The sequence below is a fragment of the Pituophis catenifer genome, unplaced genomic scaffold (genome assembly GCF_029215685.1).
Source record: "Pituophis catenifer annectens isolate HBS135680 unplaced genomic scaffold, rPitCat1.0.hap2 SCAF_4, whole genome shotgun sequence".
In the NCBI taxonomy this organism is placed as follows: Eukaryota; Metazoa; Chordata; class Lepidosauria; order Squamata; family Colubridae; genus Pituophis; species Pituophis catenifer.
In genome coordinates this window covers 38,648,121-38,674,390 of record NW_027256884.1, presented here as the reverse complement: position 1 = coordinate 38,674,390, position 26,270 = coordinate 38,648,121, and the positions used below count along the sequence as shown (strand labels likewise).

General features: G+C 37.8%; 1 protein-coding gene across 1 annotated transcript in view; it reads right to left on the bottom strand.

The window, feature by feature from the left end:
* Nucleotides 1–1,486: 1,486 nt before the first annotated feature.
* The window catches only part of GABRA5 (gamma-aminobutyric acid type A receptor subunit alpha5), an 80,603-nt gene continuing 55,819 nt past the window's right edge, over nucleotides 1,487–26,270 (bottom strand). Inside the window, exons 6-9 of the mRNA XM_070942656.1 lie at nucleotides 12,467–12,610; nucleotides 5,162–5,314; nucleotides 2,449–2,660; nucleotides 1,487–1,786 (exon numbers count right to left, since the gene is read on the bottom strand). Coding sequence (XP_070798757.1) covers nucleotides 1,487–1,786; nucleotides 2,449–2,660; nucleotides 5,162–5,314; nucleotides 12,467–12,610 — 809 coding nt within the window. The remainder of the gene's footprint in view (nucleotides 1,787–2,448; nucleotides 2,661–5,161; nucleotides 5,315–12,466; nucleotides 12,611–26,270) is intronic.

Genomic DNA, 26,270 nt, shown 5'->3' with positions numbered 1-26,270 from the left:
AGCAATTTGTAGGTAGGCCAAATAAATAATATCATAAATATATTGGAAATAATACCATTTCATTGCAAGCATTTCATAGTCAAATGAAGTGGCTAAATCTGCTAAATTACACATGACTAACCTCTGTTATGGTCACTATTGTGGCTTTTTGTAAAACCTGAGATGGCCTAGAATGGGTAGCCATGGGGCAGTTGTTAAGATTCTCAGAATGGCAAAGAAAGAATTGTGAAAATGGGTGAATCGAGAGTGGTGTCTGGAGAAGGCAACCACAGTGTTATTGCCAGGACTGGCCTTATCATAGAAGTGAAGGAGTCTGCTTGAACTAACTGGTCCAGGTGGGCAGATGGGAGAGTAGCTTGCAGTGTCTTTACCTTGCATTTCAGGCACAACAGTGCATTTAGTGTTTCGAAGTCCTAGGTTCTGGAGCTACCTGAGCCTTTTGGGACTATGAAGCCACTAAGGAGGGACCATTTGATTTGCAGAAAGTAACTCAGTTCAAATGCCAAGTCATGGACCAGAATCAAGAGAATGTGGCTGATATACCGATACAAAGCGCTACACCTGGTTCAACAAAACTGCACAAGTTTTACAATGCAAAGAAAAGAAGGGCCAGTCCCTGTACACTGCTGAATATTATGCATTCTTTGACATTATCTAGAAAAGTCTTACCCATGGCAGTCATCACAGGGTTCAAGGTCCCCTATGATATGTATGTCACGGGCACCAGTAATATTTAGCAGTTCTCATCAGTATTAAGTGTTAGACAGTTTTACACACCGAGCACTGCTACCACGTATCAAAGCTGAGGACAGATAATAGGTTGGAAAATTAGTCCAGTTTTCAGAGATTTGTATTTCAAAGTGTAGATGGCCTTCATAAAAAAATGCTGTATTCAGAGCAGTAATGTTTGTTCCACACATCGAAGTTATCAGGGAAGGAGTGTAGACTTCAGTGGTCTGCCTAAAGTTGCTTGTGGGCATGTGCTCTTAAGAGGTGCTATTAATCCACTTCATGTGTATTCAGCATGACTATGAGCTAGAGTATTCCAGCATGGACAAACTCTGAAACAGCTTGTAAGAATACCTCTGCAGATTGCAAAGTTCACAGTCCCACTATCTGCATGAATGTACATTCGAAATATAAAAAAATGGCAGATATGCTATATGCCCAAACAGTTTAAAAAATATACCCTATTTCATTTGTAAACTATCAATGCAGGATACCCAGCAGCATAGAAACCATGTTCCAAGTCTTCTGTTGTCCTAAAAAGATTAGTGTCTGCTGCCATTTATGTAATTGTCACAAACATCTGAGGTTACATGTAGAAATAATCAAGGCAAGAATAATTTTGTACATATTGTTAAACATGCAAAAACTTCCTGAAGAATATTGCCCAAAGGTCAAAAATCTTTTGGAACCTCAAATTCTCCTTGGTAGCATTTGTTTTTGCAAGTATGGCTAACACTTGATTTGGAAGTCCGTCCATTTATTTTGGAGAAGCAGCACCTTTAATAACAGGTTCCCTGTTCAAATATGTGGCCCAATAAACTAAATTGAATGTTCCAAACAAGACGGGGAAAACTATTCGGGACATTTTGTCAATCTTACTGATGCTGTTATACGTCTTTTTGTTTTCAGCTGGTTTCTCAATGGGTATGGCTGGAGAAGAAACAGAGTTGGAGATGACTGAAGGGGTGGAGTCCTTTGGTATGTTTAATGTGGGCGTCATCTTTCCAGCAGCATAGCTGTTGATGGCTTTATTTGCCATTAATTCACGTTCTTTTTTCTGAAAACACACACACACAACAACATCAACAACATTGGAAAACTGTAATTTTTTTTTTTAAAAAAAGAGATGCTTGAGTCATTAAAAATGCATTTTATACAGAGTCCCTACAATCTCTTTCTTATGATAAGTTCTTTCTTATCATCCATTAAACGTGGAACCTTTTTTCAGAGCATCTGTTATGCTACTTCAGCTTCCATTGCTTTTATTAAACATTTGGATTAAGTCTCTTAGTCCTCAACTTCATATGAAACAAAGTCTAAGAACATATGAATGCTTTTATTTATATTATTCTCCTAACTTCACTTTTCCCTTTCTTTTGTCCTCCTGCTCTTTCTTTCCCCAGTATTGTTTGTGCCTACCATAAAATCCTTTATGGATTTTTCTTGCTTCTGTATGGCCTGTTTTGTTTTGACTCTTTACTTCTCATGGTTTATGCTATATATGTAAATATACATGTCACTAGTGGCCAAAGAATTATGGAAGCATTAAGTGTAGCAGATATGAGGACAACTCATAATCGAGAAACGGGCAGTAGAAGAATGTAAATATCCAAACAGGTTATGGAGAAAAAAAAAATCCAATAGGAAGTCTAGAATAGTTGTGACATCCCCCCCCCCGATATTTATTAATTTACTTCTTCAAGGAGTTGTAATAGCCACCTTCTTTTTTGCAGCCTCCAAAGCTTTTTTGCCATCCCAGGCCCAGCTTCTTTTGGTAAAATAGTTGACCGTGGCAAATTCAATCAGGGCAGAAAAGACAAAGGCATAGCATACAGCGATAAACCAATCCATCGCAGTAGCATAAGCCACTTTGGGTAGAGAGTTTCGGGCACTGATGCTTAAGGTCGTCATTGTAAGAACTGTAGTCACACCTTTAAAAGAGAGAGAGAGAGAGAGAGAGAGAGAGAGAGAGAGAGAGAGAGAGAGAGAAAGATATGTTACCTAAAATTTATTTATTTATTATTTATTTAGCGATGTTAAATCAGTCAGGAGACTATAATGGTAATACAGAGTACTAGTTTGGCTGCCTAACTAATAACTAGCCCTGTTTGGTTCACGTGCTTTCCAAAGTGCACCACACTCTGCACAAGAAAGAAAGAAAGAAGCTTTCCTGCATTGTTATCCAGGACCTTCTCCCTCCACTGAAGCCACAAACAGGCATCACAACTGGGAAGATCCAGAGCCGGTGGGATTCTAACGGTCTGCATGAAGCGCCGGCTTGCCTTCCCACTGAAGTGGTAGCCTATTTATCTACTCACATAGAACATTCTTTCAAATTGCTAGGTGGGCAGAAGCTGGGGTGAGTAATGGGAGCTCACCCCACCACGAGTGCTAGGACTTGAACCACTAGAGTAAAGACCATCTCCAGTGTCATTAAGCCACTAAACCACCATGCCTCACTGTTACCTAAAATGTGTAATATGTAATTTTTTTTCAGATGGGTCACTTTCAAAGTGAATTTGTAGATCACATAGGGGGTCTACCTTGAAGGACAGTGGAAAGATCCACTATCAAGACAACAAACAAAGTCAATTCCAAGAAACTAAGTTGAGAAACCCCCTCAGACAGACCTGTCTCTAATAAACATGAAGATAAAGCAAAGGAGGAGAGAAGCATACTCAGACTTGCAAGATTCTGTTACTGTACTATTACTATACTGTAATAAAAATAACTTTAGGTGTGCACACTGTCTGTTTCTTAATCTGTTGTATCCTGTAGGGTAGACAGAATGCTTGCTATTACATACTAACCTATCCCAGGCTTGCTTAAAGTATCCTAGCAGGGGCATTGTACTGCATCTAAACAGTCCCTACTCACAGTCACTCATGCCCTAGTCACTTCCCATTTGACTATTGCAACACGCCTTTGAAGAGCATCCGGAAACTCCAGTTGGTGCAAAATGCAGTGGCCCACATGGTTTTGTGCAGACCCTGGTGTGCACATGTATCACCCCTCCTGCGGGAGCTGCATTGGTTGCCGATTTGCTTCCAGGTGCAATTCAAGATGCTGGTTGTCACCTTTAAAGCCCTTCATGGCTTGGAACCAGGTTATCTGAGGGACCGTCTCTTGCTGGTCACATCTACCTGACCCATCAGAGCAAGGAGTCAGGGAATGTTATGGGTCCCATCCCTGACAGAGATACACCTGGTGGGACCCAGAAGAAGGGCCTTCTCCATGGTGGTTCCCTCTCTCTGGAACATCATTCCCCCAAAGATTAGAATGGCCCCCACTCTAATATTTTCCAGAAGACGCTGAAGACCTTCTTCTGCCAGTGGACCTGGGGAATCCAGAGTGGGATGGAGCCCATTAAATGGCTTGTGTGATCTGCTGTCGTTGGGGTGGGGTGGGAAGTGATTTTGTTATATTGTACTATATTAATTTATTTGATTCTTTTTGTTGGTTTTTATTGTTTTAAATGTGGTCTTTTATTCTGTAAGCCGCCTCGAGTCGCCATGGGTGAATAGGCGGCAATATAAATTCAATAAATTAATTAATAGATGCCATCACATGGGAAAAAGAAGCTGGAAATTCTGCTATGTGCTCCAATACAACTGGCACTTACTTGGAAAAGACTGACCCAGGTGATCTGTAGACAGTTAATTGGACAAAAGAGACTACAGAGAAGGAGAGAAGGTTACCTTGCATAACTGAATGTTGCCTTATTACTTCCGTAATGATATGTGGGAATGACCTTGGGAGAGTGGGCCCAGAGACACACATAGGGAACAGTCAGATAAGAGACAGCATAGACTTCAGCTGGATAATGGGGGGGGGAAGACTCAGAAGAGACCCTCCCTAATCTCTCGGGTGTAAGGAAATGGGAGAGGAATTCTACTTTCAGACTTATAAAATTCTGTTAAGGTAGCCTTACAATAAAGTAGAATTAGCTCATCTGGTTGTGTTTCTTATCTGCCGTCTGCTGACAGTTCTGATTGTTGAATTGTATACCTGGAATTTGGTCTTACTGGTAGCTAGGTTTCTCAAGTAACCATCATCGGACCACAAACTAATTGATATACATTATCCTTCTACTGGCTCTGTAGTAATACTCAATTCTATTCTATTCTGCAACACCTACGTTGTTCTAGGCTTCAATTTTTCTATGGAGAAAAAGAAAAGCAGGTAAAGTACTGGACATGAATTGATTCACACTACCTAGAGTTACTTTTCCTTTTGTATCTTCCTTGGAGGGAGAAGAAGAAAGAAGTGATAAAGTGCTTGGATTGGGTATAGGTGCAGGGGGAATTTACTGACAGGAAGAATTAAGCATTGCCTCTTTCTTGAGAGATTCCCCCTGCATTCTGTTGCAAAGGAAATTACGTTTGGAAATCCCAGAATAAAGGATCTTTTAAGGATGAAGGAGAGTACTTACCAAAGACTGTTCGAGCAGGGACAGATTCTCTGTTTAACCAAAATGATACTTGTGATAAGATTACTGTCATAATGCAGGGAAGGTAAGTCTGGATGACAAAATAACCAATCTTCCTTTTCAGATGAAAATGCGCCCTCATTATCGTGTATTCCCCTAGGTAGAAAAAAATAAAGATGTATCTTAGCAAGAAAAAAAACAGAATTATGAACTCTTTCATTTAAGTAGCTATTCCACAAGCCACTTCAGCAGTCCTAGAATACCCAAACAGAATGTTGATTTGAGGATGCTAATCATCAGTCACTAAGCTGCATGCTAGCAAATGGCTGGGGACTGGAGATTGATTCACAAGATCCGTTTTTCTTCTCCCAAAAGGTAAACCTCCATACCTGATCTTATTGCTAAGCCTTGAGATCACAGACCTTGTATCCAAGCTTCATAAATAATCCAGAGCAGAGGCTCTGACTTGCTACTTGCACATTTGTCAACATGAACACTGACTTCTGTAACCTTTGCCAGCCTGCATGTTACAGTCCACTGCTGAGGCTGCGGGAAAGGCTTTCACGAAAGAGCTTCTTCATTAAAAGAAGATGCCATACGGATTCTTTATGATGGAAGACAACACAGCTCATGGAGAGTCTAGCACATTCCTAGCAGCAAGCCAATCAACACTGCTAGGGTCTCTCTGCATGGGGCAGAAGTTCATTGTGTTAGTGACACTACATGTTGAGACTCCCCATAGGAGGTACTGCCCCAAGAAATCATTTCAAGAAACATGACGATTCCAGGGAAAGGCTCTTTCTCTTATAATTGTATAGCCGCATGGAATGCAGGCGGCTGTTGTGAACCAGTGCTAAAGGAACCGGTGCTATTTAGAAACTTGTTCTCTTGTGCAAGTTCTGGAAGACCAGATTAATCCCATTTTTTTAAATCTACATCCAACAGAGGCAAGGACAGGCAATGATTTATTAAAACTGGGCAAATATTTTAAAAGAATGCCATGCAATGCAGGAGGAAGAAAATGAAAAAAAAAATCTCTTGTGTAAATATTATTTTGCACACAAGAGAAATCTTTGGTGGATCAGCAATCTCTTGGGCTTCAACCACCGCTTCCCAGCCAGCTGTGAGATTATGTTCCTCCATGGCTGCTATTGCTTTGGCTGCTGGAGAAAGTGGAACTTGATAAGTATTTTCCCCAAAAAACTATTGTGTCTCTCCATGTATTCACTGTATAAATGCTGTAAAAATAAGACAATGGGCTTCAGATTTGGTTTCGGCCTTTCGGTAAGGTTTCCTTGCCTTAGTTGTATCCATCAAAACTACCCATGGTATAATAGGCTGGGAGAATAACCTTGGGAGACTGGATGAAGAACTGCTGCCTAAACAATGGTCTGATAACAGAATAACAGAGTTGGAAGGGACTTTGGAGATCTTCTAGTCCAACCCCCTGTTTAGGCAGGAAACCCTACACCACTTCAGACAAATGGTTATCCAAAATCTTCTTAAAAATTTCCAGTGTTGGAGCATTCACAACTTCTGGAGGCAAGTTGTTCCACTGATTAATTGTTCAAACTGTCAGGAAATTTCTCCTTAGTTCTAGGTTGCTTCTTTCCTTGATGATAAAAAAGACCAACCCAAAGGAGGGAAGAAGTGGACAAAGTATTTCAGGGGCTGGAGAGTAAAAGTAGGAGAGAAGGGGAGTGCTTTCAAGCTAGCAATAGCAATAGCACTTAGTCTTATATACTGCTTCGCAGTGCTTTACAACCCTCTCTAAGCGGTTTACAAAGTCAGCAAATTGCCCTCAACAATCTGGATTCTCAGATTCGGTTACTGTAACCTTATAATAAATGTATTAGTCACTTATGGTTTTGCATCCTGTCTGCATTATTGCATCACAAAGAGCTGACATAATGGAAAGGAAGGGTGAGCAGGGTCATAGTGGTTGTAGTATGAGAGTTGGTTGCAGTCATTCAACATGTTGCATGTTGATGATTGATTGACACCAAGTCTGTTTTTCTACATAGTCTGTTTTTGTACAACTGAGGCAGGGGTGAAATGTAAAATTTGTTACTACCGGTTCTGTGGGCGTGGCTTGGTGGTGGTGGGGTAATGTGACTGGGTGGACGTGGCCAACTTTTTTTTTTAATTTTTCAAAGCATTTTTTCTAATGCTTTGAAAAACCTCTGATGATCAGGCAACTCAGCTGGGATCGTCAGAGACTTTTCAAAGCATTTTTAAAATCACCTCTTCAGCCAAGAGGTTGCAGAAAAAAATGCTTTGAAAAGCCTCTGACAATCCCAGCTTAGCTGCGCGATCATCAGAGACTTTTTTTTTTACTTTTAAAAGCATTTTTTCATCAGAAGAGGTTGTAGAAAAAATACTTTTAAAAGTTAAAAAAAAAGCCTCTGATGATCCTGCGGCTGAGCTGGGCATGGTGGGGGGGGGGGGCAGGGATTTTTGCTATTGGTTCTCCGAACCACCCGCTGCCATCGCTACCGGTCCAAACCGGGAGCATTTCACTCCTGAACTGAGGTACAAAAGCACTCTCACAGCCCCGAAAGCAGCATCAGTACCTACTTCATTAGATGATGGCAGCTTATACTTAACATGGTAAGAGCAATGCTATGAAGACCACACTTTACATACTAACATACTTTCAACCTGCCTTGAGGATGAGAGAAAGCAAATTTTCACGTCTGCTCAAATGAACCCTATATTAAAAGGATTAAATTATTAAAGCAGCCCCTTTGGTTTGCATGTAGAGACAGCTGGAAGCAGCAACATGCAAGTTTGGAGCAAAGAGGCAGTTGCTGTAATGATCTTTATAGTGCTTTGTGTTTTGTGAAGCATTTCTTTAAAAGCACTTGCACAGCCCTACAATTTACTGTATAGAATGGACATCATATTCCCAAACACACAAAGATTATTTAAACTCAAAGTGGCACTCTTTCTTCCCATGTTAAGAGGCTCCAGATTGAGCTTCAATAAACAAACACATGGAAAGAGAATTCAAGACCATTGTCCTTCACATATGACCAACCATGACTGGGTGTAAGTGGGACCTGATATGAACAATATGACACAAATAATGAATTTTGGATATTATGATGGAAAACTGTGTAATATCTCCACAACAGCATTAGAAACCTGAATTTTAAGAACAGATGGATAAAAGCTGCCTATTTAACAAAACTGAAATGTTTGGGTGAAAAGAACTATATCTATATAAAAATGTAAAAATGTAAAAAATGTAAAAAAGAAAAAAACTGATGACAAACACACATTCAAATTTTAGTAAGATTTTAAAAAGTATCTCACAGAACATGTGCCTTAGCAGGGATTGGCACCTTAAAAAAATCACAAAGAAATATATATATTTAATAAAGACATATATTAAAAATGGGGGAAAAACCATACAAAAACATGCTTAATGCAAATTTTAAAAATGGTTTTAAAAAGTGTAGTTTATGGAAAGTCACTTACAGGAAGATGTTAAGAAAAGTTAAGTAGTATATTGTGGATTTTCCTGTTTTTGTATCAATACTACTGTGATACAAAGCAACTAAATCTAAAAACTTATGAGCCTCATATTTTATACTACAAGTATACTGCATTAAAAGCTTCATGGTGCAACTGATTTGTCTTTAATTCATAACCTCAAGCAAGGGGAAGCCTGCATCCAGAGATGGTTCTCTTTAGTTGGACCAAGATGAAGATGTAGGAATTGAATGTGGGAAGCGAAGTGAAAATAAAATGAGAAATTTATCCTTGTCTTTTCTCTTTTTCCTTTTTAGGATTTTGTACATGTCTGTGACTACAATAAAATTGATTTGATTCAATTTTAATATATAACACACACATACACATACACACACTTATATGGTTTTGTCTAACTAAGAAATTGTAATAAAAATAACACATAAACTGTATGTGTTATTTTTATATTCTCAGCTTCAGAAAAGGAAATAACATCTTAGAAATCCTGATTACAGGCATCCCAAAAGCTTGCTAAAGACCAGAAAATCCTTAGTTGACTAATGCTTTCCCTGTGTGAAATCGGATTTCTGTATTTTGTTAATCCTCGGTTACAATCTGTGTCCTACTATTTCTGACCCATGCTGTATTGAGAGCTCAACCTGATCAGAGGTAACCTGGGACAATTGCAAAGCAAAATAGGAGGGGAGGGGGAGAAAGCAAGCTATAAAAATATATATATTTGATGTTCAGCATCTGCCATTCTTAAGGAAATTTCTGTGAAAGGTTAATTCCTGGATAAAGCTCTGATTGTGGATTGTCCTCAGAATCTCTTTTGGTCCTTAGTGTAGCGTGAGCCAGAAGCCTTGGTAAGCACTGCTAAGAACTGGATGAGTGCCTGGCAGCCTGGCACATTCCCTGTGGACATCTTGCTCTTAGAAAGCTTCTCCACACAGATCTAGGAGATGCTTCAGGAAACCTTCTGGACTTTTTTCTTGGTGACAGTGAAAGTGAAAGGAGAGCTGCCATTCATTGCAGAGAATAATGCTGCTATAATGGTGAACTGGTAAGAAATTTTTTACGATGAACTTATTTTACTGGTCAATGTTTCCTCCCCCCCCCCCCCGGTGAGATCTTGTGGTCTTCGAGTGATCTAGAATTGTGTCTTTCTCTCCTTCTCATTACCATTTCTAAAAGAAAATGAGTGCTATAGCTTTCTCGATTTTAGAGTGCTCTGTGAAATACAGTGGAAGGGAGATATTGTGCTCCTTAATCTGATTGTGTTAAGGTCACTATGATGTTTGCACTGTCTCTCACAATGCTGCTCCTTTCTCTTTATTTTTGCACTTTGGAGATTGTGTGGACTTTCTGAAAAAACTGGCTGAGTTCTCAGGAGGCTGTCATTTTGGGAACAGTTTGTTCATTTACTGATTGAGCAGGCAAGACTTTAAGCACTGCCATTCTTTAATCTTTTCAGACTCTAGGGGATGTGTATGTGTGTGTGTGTGTACATGCATGCCTCTGGGTCTATTACAAATCACTTAAATATCTATTCTCCCTACAGAGTAACAGGCAGCTGACCCCTTTTCTCCCTAAGTTTCAAATTAGCAGGGAACCCTGCTGGCTTGCTATGGGAGCCTGGGCCACGAATAGCAAATAAGTCCAGTGTTTTCTTGGGTTGCTCCATCAATTTATTGGCATTCCTTCAAAACCTACAGAGGAAAACGCAGCATGGAGCCACCTGATTCCATGCTCTCGGGCAGGTTCTTTTGTCTCTAATTACCAGGATCCTCAATTTCTACTTCATTCTCAGAAGAAAGGGGAGCATAAATCAGGTCCTACACCTCTTTAACACCTGTTCTTTTTCATGCACGCTTCTCCAGAGACAACAAGAAACCATTGCCTTGAAATCCTCATGTGGATGGCTGGGCTGGCATGAAAGCTCTTTAGGCCTATAGTGCTGCAATATTCAGCATATTTTCTTCCAGGTACAGAAATGTGAATCCTAGCATCCCTTTCCCCACACATGGTATCTAGACATACTATGAAGCAAGGCCATAACTGCCACATTTCCCTTTTCCTTTGCTCCAAAGTTTTTATTGAACATACTGTTGAGATGGAGGAAGAAATCAATCTATAGATGCTTGCTTGGCTCCTGTGGGAAAATAAGCTGGCAAAAGACATAGCAGTTTAAGTAACTGCAAAGGAGCTCTCCGTTCCTAGTACTTCTTTCAAGCTTGGATAGTTTGTCTGCTACATCTGTCTTATCCAGCAGAAAGAAATGTTTTTTAGCAGAATGTAAGAGGCAGAGCTTTTCAGAACCAAAGGAATACTGCATCTGATGAATGTGCTTTTTAACCAACAATCCATTTATAAAATTGTGGCAACTTTAATAGGTATCTGAGAATTGTTCATTGTACTTTTATACTAAATGGCATTAATTTTTCTTACATCTAGGCATAATTCTATTGATCAAGTATAATGAAACCTTTTTTACTTCCAATTAACCATCCTATCTATAGCTACCTTTGGGTACATTGTCAAGCATAAATCATTTTAGCATGTACGAATTAAATGACAACCTCTATCAGGGCTGTGCAGCACTTCAGATCCAATTCCCAAAACACAGCAAGGAGCTTGTGGCGATATACCCATTCTCATCCCTTTAAAACCATCCTGGTTTTTCTCTCCAGCGTCAAACAGCAATTCTCAAGGGCAACCATATATCCTAGACAAGATGAAACTGCTTTAAAGAGTTATTTTCATGATTCATTCAAATTTTGAATTGCATCCAAAGTACTGCACGCCCTAATGTTGTGCATCTCAAAACATGCAATCAGCATGAAGCGTCTCCTTTTTTGTTTATTTCAATACAATAATAAGTTGAAAATCAGACCATAATGATGAGGGAATGTCACATGGTGAACATTATTATAGAGAAAATGTCCAACCTATATTATGTGAATTTTATCATGGTTTTATTGAAATTTGAATCACAATCTGATTTTACACTGGGTGGGTAAAAGATATACATGATTATAACCTGAACAGCATCCCACAGTAACTTGTACAGAAGAATGAGCCATCCTAAGTCAAATACCACAAATAGTTCTTCTATACTACCCTTCCTGATACTGATCATTCAGCAATTCAATTATGACTGATAAAGTGTGAATGGTGAAGTATTGCTTCTGTTGCTTATCTAGAGAGTCCTAAACAATAAAAACTGACTGCCCGGAAAAATGCTTCTCCCTATATTAATCTGCTGTAATCTGAGGATGGAACGGAATGGAAAGGAAATTGCATTAAGTGATGATGTAAGATGGGTTCTTTGCATCTAATGCCAAATTGACTGACTTTTCATGATGAAGTTTTACGAGTGGTAAAATATCTATTTTATTTACATGTACTTGCATTCTACTTTGTCTAAAGATTCCGGGCAACTAAATGCCTTTGCATCTGGTATTTATGAATGAACGGCTATGGTAGAACTTGTAGTTTTGTTTTATTGATAGTTTATTGCTTTTACTGAGATAAGATTTTTAAAAATTATTGTCTGTTTTATTATTTTCTTACCAGTTTGAGATAGTTTTATCAATGGGGTAAAAGAGATACATGAACGTGGTGTGTTCAGGAATGAATGAAACAGGCCACGCATAAGTAACAATCAAACATGTATGAAAATATTGAGGAAGATTCATATTGGGCAAAGAGAAAGGGTCACCACAGGGCAAACCAACCAATATGACTTATTTTGAAAAAGGACCATCCCGTCAGCATGAACCTTAGACCTTTCCTTACTGAATACTGCAATTCAAAGGACAATTTTGTTACCTGTACTGGTACTGATGTTTTCAGAATCTACACTTTGTCCCATCAGATGATACTGGTTAAGCCTAGAACCATCTTCTGCCACTACCACCGAATTTGCTGAGGTGTTAGTCCACACGTAGATCACTTCTGAATTGGGATAAGCGTCTGGGTTAAAATAAAGAAAGAAAAAGTAGACAAGTGATGTTTGAACATTAATATTCATATACTGGACTTTTACCTGAAAAGTCAAGCTTAATTTCTGCCAAAGTTCAGTTTCAAATTCTCATATCATTATTAAGATTCAGTTCTTGGATATGTGAATTTATATAAAATAATAGAATGTTCACTTCAACTAAAAATAGTTCTCATTTAACAAGAAACACAAAGAAGAGCTTTCAAAGTACTTGGCCTATGTTCACTCCCTTTTCCTGGAAATGAAGCTTTGGTTATTAACAAAAGCACAGAAAAGCATTTGTGTCTTACAAATTTATAACCTGCCTTAGGTCTCAATATCCACAAGGATTCTATTTCCCCATTTGTTATGTGAGATTCAATTACTATGATATTTTATAGATGGAAATCAGAAACTGAGAAATAGTATGTTCACAGATTCATTCATTAACCCAAAGTCAAGGGACAGCTTCTGAATATTTTAAAAAAGCAGATACATTTTCATTTTTGTGTTATCCCACTCTGCATGTACAGAACAGGCTGGAATAATTATTTATGCACACACACATGAAGGGAGGGATTATTTCAGAGCAAAAGTAGAAATAATTTGTCAGATGTAAATGCCTTATTCTCTATTGTGTAAATAATGTATATATGGGATATCAGGGGTTAACTTATTCTTTGGATTTTAATGTATTCATAATTTACCACTCCTATTCCTGGCTCCACCCCTTGTATATATAAGGAGCCACCCTCACCATTTTCCTAGCTTCTATCTTGAATATTCAGCGAATATAGAATGCCTATTATGATTAAAGAGAAATATATTTAAATCTCTAATTCTTATTATCTTTACTGAGTCTGATCCTGAAAATATTGCAACAAGCTGGTAGCAGAGGATGGTTAATTGACTCAATAAATAATTAAAAATGTCTAAGAAAGATAGGCCCAACACCAGGGCCTACAGCAAGGAAACAGAAACTGAACAAGAAATGATCAACGAATCCACTAACGCGATTTCGAGAGAATCCGAAGAATACACCACTGAAGAAGAAGAACTGATAAATGAAAATAATGACCAGGAAGAAATCGAAATAGAAAATAACGAACTCAGGTCAGAGATATTGAAGATACTAAAAAGCCAAAAGAACGATGAAAGCCTCATCGCGAACCTCCAAGAAATGCTGAAGAACAACGGAGCAGCGAGAGAGAAAAACGTCGTTAAAGAAAAACCCAAAGATCAAAAAACTGTGAGTGAAATAACTACTGAGAAAGTCGTTGTGAAAAAGAAAAGATGTGATCCCGCGCGAAATTTTGAATGGCAGCCATCTTGGTTTCAACGAACTTCAAAAGAGAGTGAAGCAGAGCCAATCAAAACGCTCAGTTCAAAATTTCTGGCGCGAAAAACGCTATCAGACGACGAAAGTGAAAAAGAAGACTCAAACTCTTCAGAAGAACCAGAATCAGAAAGTGAAGACGATTTAACAAAGTCTCAAGTAAAGTCAGCAATGAAAACGCTTTTTGCTGCTTTTGGGCCAAGATTGAAAATTTCCAAAGCACCAACGAAGAAGCAAGAGATCAAACCGACAACTCGAGACCTGCACGCCCCCATCCTGACTTCGAAGGCGACGACACCTGAGCCCAGAGAGCCATGCCGATTCCGTCCTACACCGCAGACCGGATCAAGTGCCAACGCACACGAAAGAAAGAGAAGAGCTGTCGCCACCACCAGAACCCCTAAAACCGAGCCAGAGACCGACTCATCGGAAGAGGAGCGGAACGAGAGAGCTGAGATGGAGAGAACCTTCCACGACGACGCCAAGGAAGAAATGAGCAACGCGCATGTGCAAAGCTACGTAAACGGCCCCGAAAGACTTGAACTGGCCAGAGAACCGCGCAGACTCGTTGCGAGCATCCCCATGCCGTTCTGTAATTTCCTGCACTTGCGAGACCACGGACTGCCTCAGGTTGTAAGTAATGGACAAAATAATGTGGGGAACTTACCCAGTGACTTCCCAAAACTTAGAGTTGATGGCATTAATTTACAAGAGTGGTATCAACAGCTTCAGGTTGTCTTTATGAAAGAAAATTTATTATTCTTTATAACTAATCCTCCAAGAAGACCTTGGACTTTAAAAATAGATTGTTTACATCATAGAGCGTTTTTCATAATAATATCTAGCGTGTCTCCTGCAATGTATCATAGCATCAAATCAAACCTAACTGTGTCAGAAATAATTCAATGCATGTTTAATCTATTTCACAGCGATAGCGTAGCTACAACTACAAGAATGTCTAAGGATTTCTTTTCTTCTAGAGTGAAACCAGGGGTTTCTATAAGTGAGCATTTGATATCTCTAAACAAAATAAGAGCTGAGCTGCAATTGAGGGGGGAAGTGATTTCAGATCAAACAATGAAAAGTGTTATTATCAATTCACTTGATCCATCATGGGATAGCTTTATGTCACACTTAGATACTATTAATTTAGGATATTTAACCATAGAAAGTCTATCTAACAAATTGATAGCAGAAGACAATTCAAGAAAAAATCGTTCCAGTAATCAAACTGAACACAAATCTTTTAGGAAAGTAGCTTTCCAAGAAAAATATAATGAAGCCTTTAGATGCCACAATTGTGGGTCCAGGGAACACAGTAGAAGAGACTGTCCCAAAGTCTCAAGGGAGAGACATAGGCCAGAATATAGGAGCAAATACAATTATAGGCAGTCTTCCACAGATAGACACAAATATAGAAGCCCACCAAATTACAGAGAAAGTAGAGGGGGTAGAGAAAATTCAAAAGAGAGAAAATCTGGGTCACTAAATGGACTAAACAAACAAGAAAGCACCAAAACACAACAAAATGAGAACAATAATTGGCTTATTGATTCTGGTGCAACCAATCACACCACTAACAACAAAAGTATATTATCTTCATTTACAGAAGATAAGTTTGTGATAAAGGTAGCTAATCAAGAAAAGGTTCAAGTATTAGGCAGAGGAAATGTGACTTTGCCTGGTTTAGGTAAAATAGAGGGGGTATTATTAATCCCAGAAATACCTCATAACATACTAAGTGCTATAAAACTAAGCAGAGATTCTGACATCAATATAGTTTTCTCTAAGGGGAAAGCTACTTTAGAGAAGGACAAAACAAATATAGGCACTGTGATGATAAAAGGAGGTCTACCCTATCTGATAACAAAAGAAAGATGGTTACATAACATTGATTCAAATATGGAAGATTGTATTGAAGCAGATGATGAAAATGTTAGTAATAGTGACAATGATGAATGTAAAATACCTCATGATCACAAAAATACACACAATGAGAAGAAACCAAAAATAGGTAAACCAATTCATGATGAGTGTGCTAACATCTTACATAGGAAGTTAGGACATGCAAGCTTTCCTGTAGTTCAAAAAATGACTGAACACGCAGAAGGTGTCAAAATAAAAAATTGTGAAAATTATTTGGAATGCTCAGTATGTAAATCCACCAAACTAAAAACCAGTCCCAGACCAAAAAAATCTAACAGATCAACTAACAATATTTTTGACTTAGTACATATGGACTTAGTTGGTCCATTAACTCCATCAATTACCTATAGAAAACGTTACTTTCTAACAATAGTGGATGATTATAGTCGCTATGGTTTTGTTTACACATTAAAGCACAAGGATGAAACATTTCAGAAATTTAAGGAATTCTACAAACGCATAGAAACACAACATAACATCAGAATAAAACAAATTATGACAGATAGGGGATGTGAATTCATGTCTAAAGAATTCTCCCAATGGTTAAAGGATAGGGGAATGCTACATTTCACGTCCAATCCATTTTCTGCATTTCAAAACGGGATTGCAGAGAGAAAGAATTCCACACTACAAACCATGATTAGATGCACATTAGAGGATGCTGGTTTAGGCAAACAATTCTGGTCAGAAGCCCTACATTATTCAAATTACACTCAAAATAGAACCTGGTCCAGCATTGTGAATAAGACACCGTATGAGGTGATGTACAATAGGAAACCTAAATTAGCACACATGCACATATTTGGAGTCACTGCAGATGTGCACATACCTAAGCAGTTGAGGAGAAAAGGAGAAAACGTATCCAGAAGATTAAGATTTATGGGATATGAAACTGGAACCAAAGGGTACAGATTCATTGATAATAATAACAAATTTATAGTCTCCAGAACAGCTGTGTTCCATGAGCAGGCCAATTGGTCTAAATTGCACCTTAATGAGATATTTCCAAATAAATGCAAAGATGCGATATCTTGCGAGGAAGGGACAATAGAAAATCAAAACATTAACAAAAATAAGAACAAAACCAAAACTTGGACAAATAGTCAGCATAAAATAAAGACAGACACATTAACAAAAAAGGAAGCTAGATATTTGCATGATAACCATAGCAAACCTGAAAGAACTATTAGAAACAATAGAAATCAAATACCAAGTAAATACAAAGATTACATAATGCATATGAATGGAGAACAAATAACACCTAATACATATGAGGAAGTATTAAAACTCCCTCGTGAAGAAAGAGAAAAATGGGAACTAGCTATGAGAAAAGAGATGGAAAGTTTACAAGGATTAAATGTATTCACTCCCGCGATCGCACCTAAGGATAAGACAATTATAGGTACCAGGTGGATTTATAAAATTAAGAACCTAGAAGGAGGCAATACTTTATACAAGGCTAGACTAGTTGCACAAGGTTATGCACAAAAATATCCAGAAGACTATACTGACACATACTCCCCCACGGTGAGAACAGAGAGTGTTAAAACAGCTCTAGTAGTAGCATCTGCACTCAATCTGGACGTATTTCAATATGACATACAGACTGCGTATTTACACGCAAAACTAGATAAGGAAATATATGTAAGAGCACCACACAGTCAATACACTAATAAGAATGAAATTTGGTTATTAAACAAGAGTCTATACGGATTAAAGCAATCTGGCAAGAGATGGTACGATTGCTTGGTAAAAGTACTAAAGACCATGGATTTCAACGCTACCACTGCTGATAACTGTTTCTTTGTAAAAAAGAGTGATGATCACATTGAATTTGTATTAATTTATGTGGATGATATTTTATATATAGGAAAACATAAAGAGAGCAGAGAAATCTTTGTAAATAAGTTAAACGAACATTTCTCGTTGAAATCTCTAGGTAAAGTGAATAAATACCTTGGTGTGCAAATTAACAAAACTAGAAGGGGATTCAAACTTACTCAGAAAGATAAGATCATTGAACTTCTAAACAAATGTAATTTAAACAATGCCAAAACCTGTGACACTCCTATGCAAACTGATTTCCTTAGAAACACTGATGAGTCTTCCCCTGAATTTAAAGATAATACATTTTACAGATCAGTTATAGGCTCACTCCTTTATATATCTAATTGGACCAGACCAGATATTGCATTACCTCTCAATTTATTGTCAAGATATGTTAGCAAACCAACCATGTATCATTGGGAAGCTGTCAAAAGAATTCTAAGATATCTGAAAAGTACATTAGATTTTTGTTTAGTATTAGAACCTAATAATGACAAAGAACCAAAAATTACCTGTTATGCAGATGCAGATTGGGCTGGTGATACATCATGCAGAAAGAGTACTTCTGGTTATATTTTTCTATTGAATGATTGTCCAGTTTACTGGTACACTGGTAAACAAGAACTGGTAGCCACTTCAACCACAGAAGCGGAATATGTTTGTTTATCCAAAGCTGCAAATAACCTTGTATGGTTCAATGACTTGATCTCAGATGTTTGGAAAAAACCTACATTACCTTTTGTTGTGCATGAAGATAATAAAGCAGCCATTGAAATATCCAGATCCGATGCCATTGGACAAAGATCCAGGCATATTGATATAAAATTTAAGCACGTGAGACAATTATCTCAAGATGGATTCATCAAAGCAATACATTGTGATACTTCTGAACAATTAGCTGACATATTAACAAAGCCTTTACCTTCTAAACAGCACAAATATTTAACTTCTAAATTGTATGTATTATATTGTCCTGAATCTGAATGTAATTGGTGTTGTATAGCGAACCGGCATTTAGAGGGGGATTTGTCAGATGTAAATGCCTTATTCTCTATTGTGTAAATAATGTATATATGGGATATCAGGGGTTAACTTATTCTTTGGATTTTAATGTATTCATAATTTACCACTCCTATTCCTGGCTCCACCCCTTGTATATATAAGGAGCCACCCTCACCATTTTCCTAGCTTCTATCTTGAATATTCAGCGAATATAGAATGCCTATTATGATTAAAGAGAAATATATTTAAATCTCTAATTCTTATTATCTTTATTGAGTCTGATCCTGAAAATATTGCAACATAATTAATATGTACCATAATTAAATGAACAGATGTTGTGTCTGCATAGATTGTGACCAGAGTTGGTGCAGGTTGGAGTGGCTTCCCTCTCTGCCATATTACACATATATACAAACCTTCTGAAAAGATTTTCTCACTGTTGCAGCATTATGTGCACATCAAAGCATGAATACAAGATGGTAGACAAAGATAGTCTTATGATTGATGCTTGCTTGCCTCTTTTACCAGCAACTACCACAATCTTGCCTGCAGCATAACCAGTTCAGTTTGCTTAGTGCATTAGCCCTCTGAATGTCTTGGGTTGGCACCTGCCTGGTATTACCAAATGAGAAGCATTATCAAGCATCATAAAATCCAGATTGTGGACTGGATTTGTCTAAATGTGCCTGATCACAAATTATGCAATGTAAATGACAGGAAAAAGCAAAAGATTAGTATTAGCACAGGCTTACATTACTAACTGTGGAAACAGAGCTTTGTAGTGATCTGCCAGAGCCTTTCCTCCTTTCTTTTCACCTGGATTTTGAGGTTGAATTATTGGCGTATTCCTGTGCTCCTGCTATAAGGGAAAGGTACTTTCTGCATCTGATGCAGTCTGTGTATTGTCCACAACACACAATATGCATTCATGGCAGTTGTGGGATTCTCCTGGTTTAACAACTGGTTCGGCGATTGCACAATTTGCGTGCACGCAGTTTGAAGAAATCTTCACTTCCTGGTTTCTTTGGAGGAGTAACACAGCTGATTTGCGCAGCAATCTGCTCTACCGTGCAAATCAGCTGAGAAGATAAAGGTCGGAAAATAATACAGGTGGGCGGGTGGGCCCATCTGAACGCTGGGGCAAACCGGTTCACTCCCAGCTGATTGTTGGAGCTACTGGTTTGCCCGAACTGGTCCGAACCGGTAGAATCCCACCCCTGATTCATGGGTTGGACCCCATGAAAGAGAAAGAGAAAGAGAAAAGAGAAAGTTGCAGGTGTGCAAAAGAGAAAGAGAAAGTTGCAGGTGTGAGAAGAGGCAATTGGAAAGGCCAACACAAAATAAATCAGGGAGCCACTGATTCAGCCGGTGTCTGAAAAAGTAGGGGCAGCTTCAGAGGCTCAAAAGAGGAAAACTGAAAGGAGTGGCAGAGCTTGGAAACCATGCCATCTTCTCCAGAAGAGCCAACAATGAACAGCTGGGAGATGCTAAATTCCCTCCAGCTGTTCAGGATAGCAGCATCCAGTGTTTGGCTGTAAAGCCTAAAAACTCCAGCCAGCCTGACACAAAGTCAGCCAAATACACGGTGGCTTGAACTCAGGCTGCAAAGTTTTCCCACCATCTAGAGTTGGGAAAGTAGCTGAGCCTGGTAATTTTATTTTTATTTATTAGTTCAATTTATATGCTGCCCTTCTCCGAAGACTCAGGGCGGCTTACAATGCACTTATAGCAATAGCCTTAATTCTTTTGTATATACCTGTTTATTAGGGCTTTTGACCCCCATAAGCGGTGTTTCTACAAAGTCAATTTATTGCTCCCACAATCTGGGTTCTCAATTTACGCAAGGCTAGACAATGCAAGAAATGGAAGGGGAGGGAAAGGAGTTAATACAAAGTCATACAAATTGTGGCTAAGAATCTTTAAAGTTAAATATATAACATAAAAATTACACCTATAGGCACACAGTAAGAGTTATAGTAATGAAATTCAGAAATAAATCGATTTATCATTGGTTTTATTTATAGTAGAATGGTTATTTTTGTATAACAAGCTCTTTGTGCAATGAAGCAGGGGAAGAAAAAAAGACTCTCCTTATTTATGGTCGTCATTCCACCAAAAGAACCCATTAAAATATCTCTAAAGTTGCACAGAACTTTAGCAACATTAAAGTATAAAAAATAGGTAACGCAATTACCTATTGCGTTACCTATTTTTTACAGCCCAATTTTTTACAGCCCTGGAATAGATATTTTAAGTCAATGACAATAGAAAGCTGTAGAGAAAAAGAGTAATAGAGAATCCCTAACACATTTCACATCATTTTATTTCAGTTAATGCAAATACTACTACATACACTACAAAGACAAACTAAGTCCTCCCTACTAATCTGGTAATTCCTGAATAGAGTAAATGTTTGATGTGGCTCTTCCACAGGAAATAGGCTATTGCTGGAATACTTTCTTTCTTCATTTTCTTTTTCGTATATGTTCTCATCTGTTAGATTGTGAACCTTTTACCTTATCTTTATATTACATGCTTGCAAAAATATAAGTGTTTAACAGGGGAACATTAGCAAGTAGCAACAGCATAAAAAGATTTATAAAAAGTTGCAATTTATAATGTTGAAAACACTTAATACATACATTTCCTGGTTTTACATGGATATTATTCCTTTTTCTGGTTAGCAACATGTAAAACTGTGCCCAACCCAGGAATAGTGTGAAAAGTACAGTAAGTTTTGGTCTATAAGCAGATACATGTAAAAGTGTTGTTGTTGTTGTTGTTAGTTGGAAAGACATATCTGATCCATCGCGACCCCATGGACAACGTTCTTCCAAGCCTTCCTGTCCTCTACCATCCTCTGGAGTTCATTTAAGCTCACGCCTACTGCTTCAGTGACTCCATCCAGCCACCTCATTCCTTTTCATCCCATTCTTCTTTTGCCCTCAATCTTTCCCAGCATTAGGCTCTTCTCCAGTGAGTCCTTCCTTCTCATTAGGTGGCCAAATGGTTTCATCGTGTAAAAGTGTGAATGGAGTCATATTTTACAATGGATCGGAACAGTTGACTCAAGAAACACCTGTATCATAAAACCATATTTATTAATTAAATTATAAAATGGCTGGAAAATGAAATCAAAGCTTTCCCTCTGATGATTTTGCTTTTTTTATTGTGTTTTCCTGTGATGAAACAGATTTCTAGGATGACATTCAAGGGATGAGGACAGCAGACTAGAAAACTGAATTCAGACAATGGCTTGATTTCTCTTTCTCTTCCTTCCTCTTTCCTTGAAAGCTCTTCTTTAGAACCAAGTTGACTGGCATACTTCTGTCCTTAGGTTAGCAGAACTATAGGCTGCCATAATATGCACCACCCAATCAGCACCCTATTCTGCTTTGAAGTGAGCCTGGGAACAGCTGTTCTCCCTCCAGTTTTTTATAAGGGGAGCAAGATTCCTTGGTTCTGGTTTTCTCTCACAACAGGTATCATCTGCCTGAGGAAAAGACTACCACCATTTGCTATCCCTCACATGTGATGGGGAGGGTTGGATAATTGTAAACTGGCACCTTGAATGGATGTCAATGTGCATTGGCAAAATGCAGAGTGATGAAGTCACTGGTCTGGAGCTTCTCTGAACCAGTAAACTGTTACTTAGCTATTTTTGAGCATAGGTCTATTGATCATCTGCAGGTCTGTAAAACCTGTTTGTTTAAATGTCTGCTAAGGCTCTTCCAGAAGAGTTAAAGCCACATCACCAAAAATAGTTAAGTGATAGGTTGCGCACATGTTGAAGGGGTGCAGGCTGAAATCTGAAAAAACTTTCAGAGAAGACTTTTCTACATGGCCCTGCATCTCTCCTCCATTTATTGATACGTAGGCTGGTGTGGAATGAATAAACAGGGAAGGATCAGTGACTTGCAGGTGAATGTCAGTGTACTGCAAGTGCCTGGCAGTATCAAATTAAGCCCGTGCCCCTCAACTGTATCTGTGATTTGTAATTCAGTTTAAAAGCAGAAACGAGCAAAGTTCTTGTGAATAATCAATAGCCCTGGAAAAGAATGATGTGGTGGCTGTAGCCTGCAGCACTTTGGGGTATACAAAGCAACATGTTTTATTTGCCTGAAGTAAATAAATATAGCCATGCAAAAGCAATGGAAAAACTGTAACATGCTCACTTGGGACATAACCAACAAGGAATAACTGGCAAAAACTTGACTTCTTTCATGGTTTAAATAAATCATAATGCTATCTTTTTTAAATAGACAAGTCTAGCACCTATTGTATTGTTATTGAAGACATTTTAAGACAGATCTATCATTGTTCCAGAAGAATGGCACAAAACACCTGTTAATGCCCAGTAAAGACATTATGTGTGGAGATAAATCTGAAGGTATCAGGTGTCTGGTTCTTTTGGAAACCCAAGTCAAAATAGATATGGAGGACCACAACCAGAGGCTGAAGAGGAGACAGGGCATCTGTGATACATAAAGCAAACAACAGAAGTTGGGTGGATCACATTAGCAAAATTGTAAATGCGATATTGCATAGAATGAACATGGAAGTGAAATTTGGACCATCAAGTCCATACTTTGCTCGGTATAGAATTTCCATATTAAATATGGTTGTCCAACCTGTGTTTGAACATACCAGAAGGTATGGTTTTTCTAGACAATTAGTCTCGCTGTTAAGACAAATTTTGATCATGGGGATCGTGATCATGCAATGGTCGTAAATGTGAAAAATTGTTATAAACTACTTTTTCCAGTGCTGTTGTAACTTTGAACAGTCACTAAACAAATGGTGGTAAGTCAAGGACTACCTGTACTATAGATATGTTTGCATGGTAAGATTTTTCTTCAGCCTGCAATGGACTTGAGCACACTTAGTCAGTTCTTGGAAGGTTTGGAATTATTTCCAAGTGATTTCAGTTATAAAGTTTCTTTCAGGGAAATCACTGCTCTTTGAAAAGGAACCAGGAATCATTTAAAAAAACAAAACAAAAAAACAAAATCCTGCCAAGTCATAAAGATTTACAAGGTCAGGAAACTCTCTTCCTGACCTTGTGAATATTTCCAATAATATTTTTTATAGCTGAAGGGATTCTGAAGTTGGATAAGGGTGGGACAAACAATTTTTACAATTTAGAAGAGTTCTCCAGAATTCTACAACTAGATTACAAATCTAACCCAGTCCTAAATCTAACACTTATCCTATGAGTTTCATAGGTAGGAATGTATTCAAGTTTGTTTTAAAAGGCAGGCTGCGATTTGGGGAAAGGAAGGCAGAATGCCATTGAATATCCTTCTCTGGCAGAAACCAAATCTGAGCTGTCCAAACCTACAGGCAAGATGATCTTCCCAGTAATAATGATGATACCTACCATTTCAGAATACAGAACAGAGTTGGAAGGGACCTTGGAGGTCTTCTAGTCCAACCCCCTGCCTAGGCAGGAAACCCTACAGTGGAATACATTTCACATATTCAATTATTTCAGAATATTATCTCAACAATCCTTATATCACCAAAGGATATAGATTTTTATTTTCCATATTATGTAGGAATATGCAAAAGAGTTTCTTTTTTTGAAAAGCTATTTATTTTTCTTGTTTAAAATCTTGTTTCTCTCTTCTTCTTCTTTTTAAAAAAATAGTTCTTAAGAAATACATTCTATTTAATTTTTGCTACCAGTTTTTGTTGAAGAGACCATGTTCTTATTTCAAATGTTGTTTTTTGATATGAGTAATTATTTTCCAAGAAACATCTTGACATCATATTAACCATCAATGCATTCAAAATGATGTTCCCTTTTAATAGGCAACTGTTCTCTTGGATCATGTATTGTCCTAGACATTGAGTGAAAAAGTAAAACTGAGCAAATAAAAACAGTTTGGACTATGGCAATAATTTTGCGATAAATTGTTCCTGTGTGACATAATTTGCTCTGCTTTCCACAGGGGATACTATTAGCCCTTCCAGTTAGACTTTTAACAAAGCATTTGCTTGGAAGTTGGGTCTGACTTTTACCTGGTCTGCAAGAATTTCCTATTTCTTTACAATTTAATTGTCCCTACTCAGTTATGTTAATATTTATATTGGATATTTATTTTGGGATGCAACATTTGATCTGGAATTAGCCTGAAAGTTTATTTTGAACTGTGCTTTGCTGTTGCTGCATAATTATCCTTCAAAAGAAAGCTGCCAGAATTGGCTATTTCAGCCACTATTGTTTTCTTTTGTGTGCTCTTCTGCTACACTTGCCAACTTTTAGTCTATATATATATGTATATGTATGTATGTATATATATTTATATATATATATATATATATATATATATATATATATATATATATGTGTGTGTGTGTGTGTGTGTGTGTGTGTGTGTGTGTATATATATATATGTGTGTGTGTGTGTGTGTGTATATATATATATATGTGTGTGTATATATGTGTGTGTATATATATGTGTGTGTGTGTGTGTGTGTGTGTGTATATATATATATATATATATATATATATATATATATATATATATATATATGCATATTCTTTCTAGCCAGGTTCCACCTATGTAAGCTAAGTTGTTCTTCAGCCCTAGTTCTGTGAAATCTCATTCACAAGTTTCTGGGCTTTTTGTATCCTGCTGAAAAGGATAAATATTTGTTAAATATATATATATATTTAAAAAGACACCATTGAGCATTGTAATAGTACTAGTCAGATGAAACATCTTTAAAAACTGAAAACAATTAAGAAGTACTGCATAGACTGGAGTTTTTGTATAGAAGACAAATAAAACCAAAACCCTGGGCCAATCTGATACAGCCAAGGATTCAAAATCATTTTATATTGTTGTAATGTCTCCTGCCACTATTGACAGCTTTATTGACTACAAACTACAAAGGCATCAGGAGGAATTACATCCAACTTGAGCTTAGATATTATTTTTAACATGTCCGAGCGCAATTTATCTAACATCCTGGAAGAAAGAGGGGAGAAATGGAAGAAGACAAACTTAGAGAATTAGAATGTTGCTAGGAGTCAGGATACTGTCTTATGCAGTTTTAATTTTTTAATTTCTAAAGTATTTAACAGAATATGGTTTTTGTAGAGATTCTATAATGTATGCAGAGCAGGTAAACATGTTAGAATTTATATTTCTGGCTGTAGAAGGCCCAAATCCTTGAATCACTCATAACACCTCTAATTTGAAAGCAGAGCTGGTTATCAGTTAGCTTTCAGATATAATTCAACAGGCTCATTGTCACCTTTAAACTAAAGCCCTTCATGGCTCAGGACATGGATATCTATGGAACTGCCCATTCTAACAAGCTTTTGCCCACCCATTTACATCATGAAGATTAGTGCTCCCTCCAGATTCCCTGCGGCTTCTTCAGAGTTAGAGTTCTCAGTCCATATCCCTCTTCTCTGGAACAGCATCCCCATCAAGAATATGACTTGCCCCAACTCTATTGGGTTTCAGAATTTCAACAGGAAATGAAATATATTGATACTACTTGACATGGTTCTTCTGCATAAGAATATTATTAATGTATTAATGTGA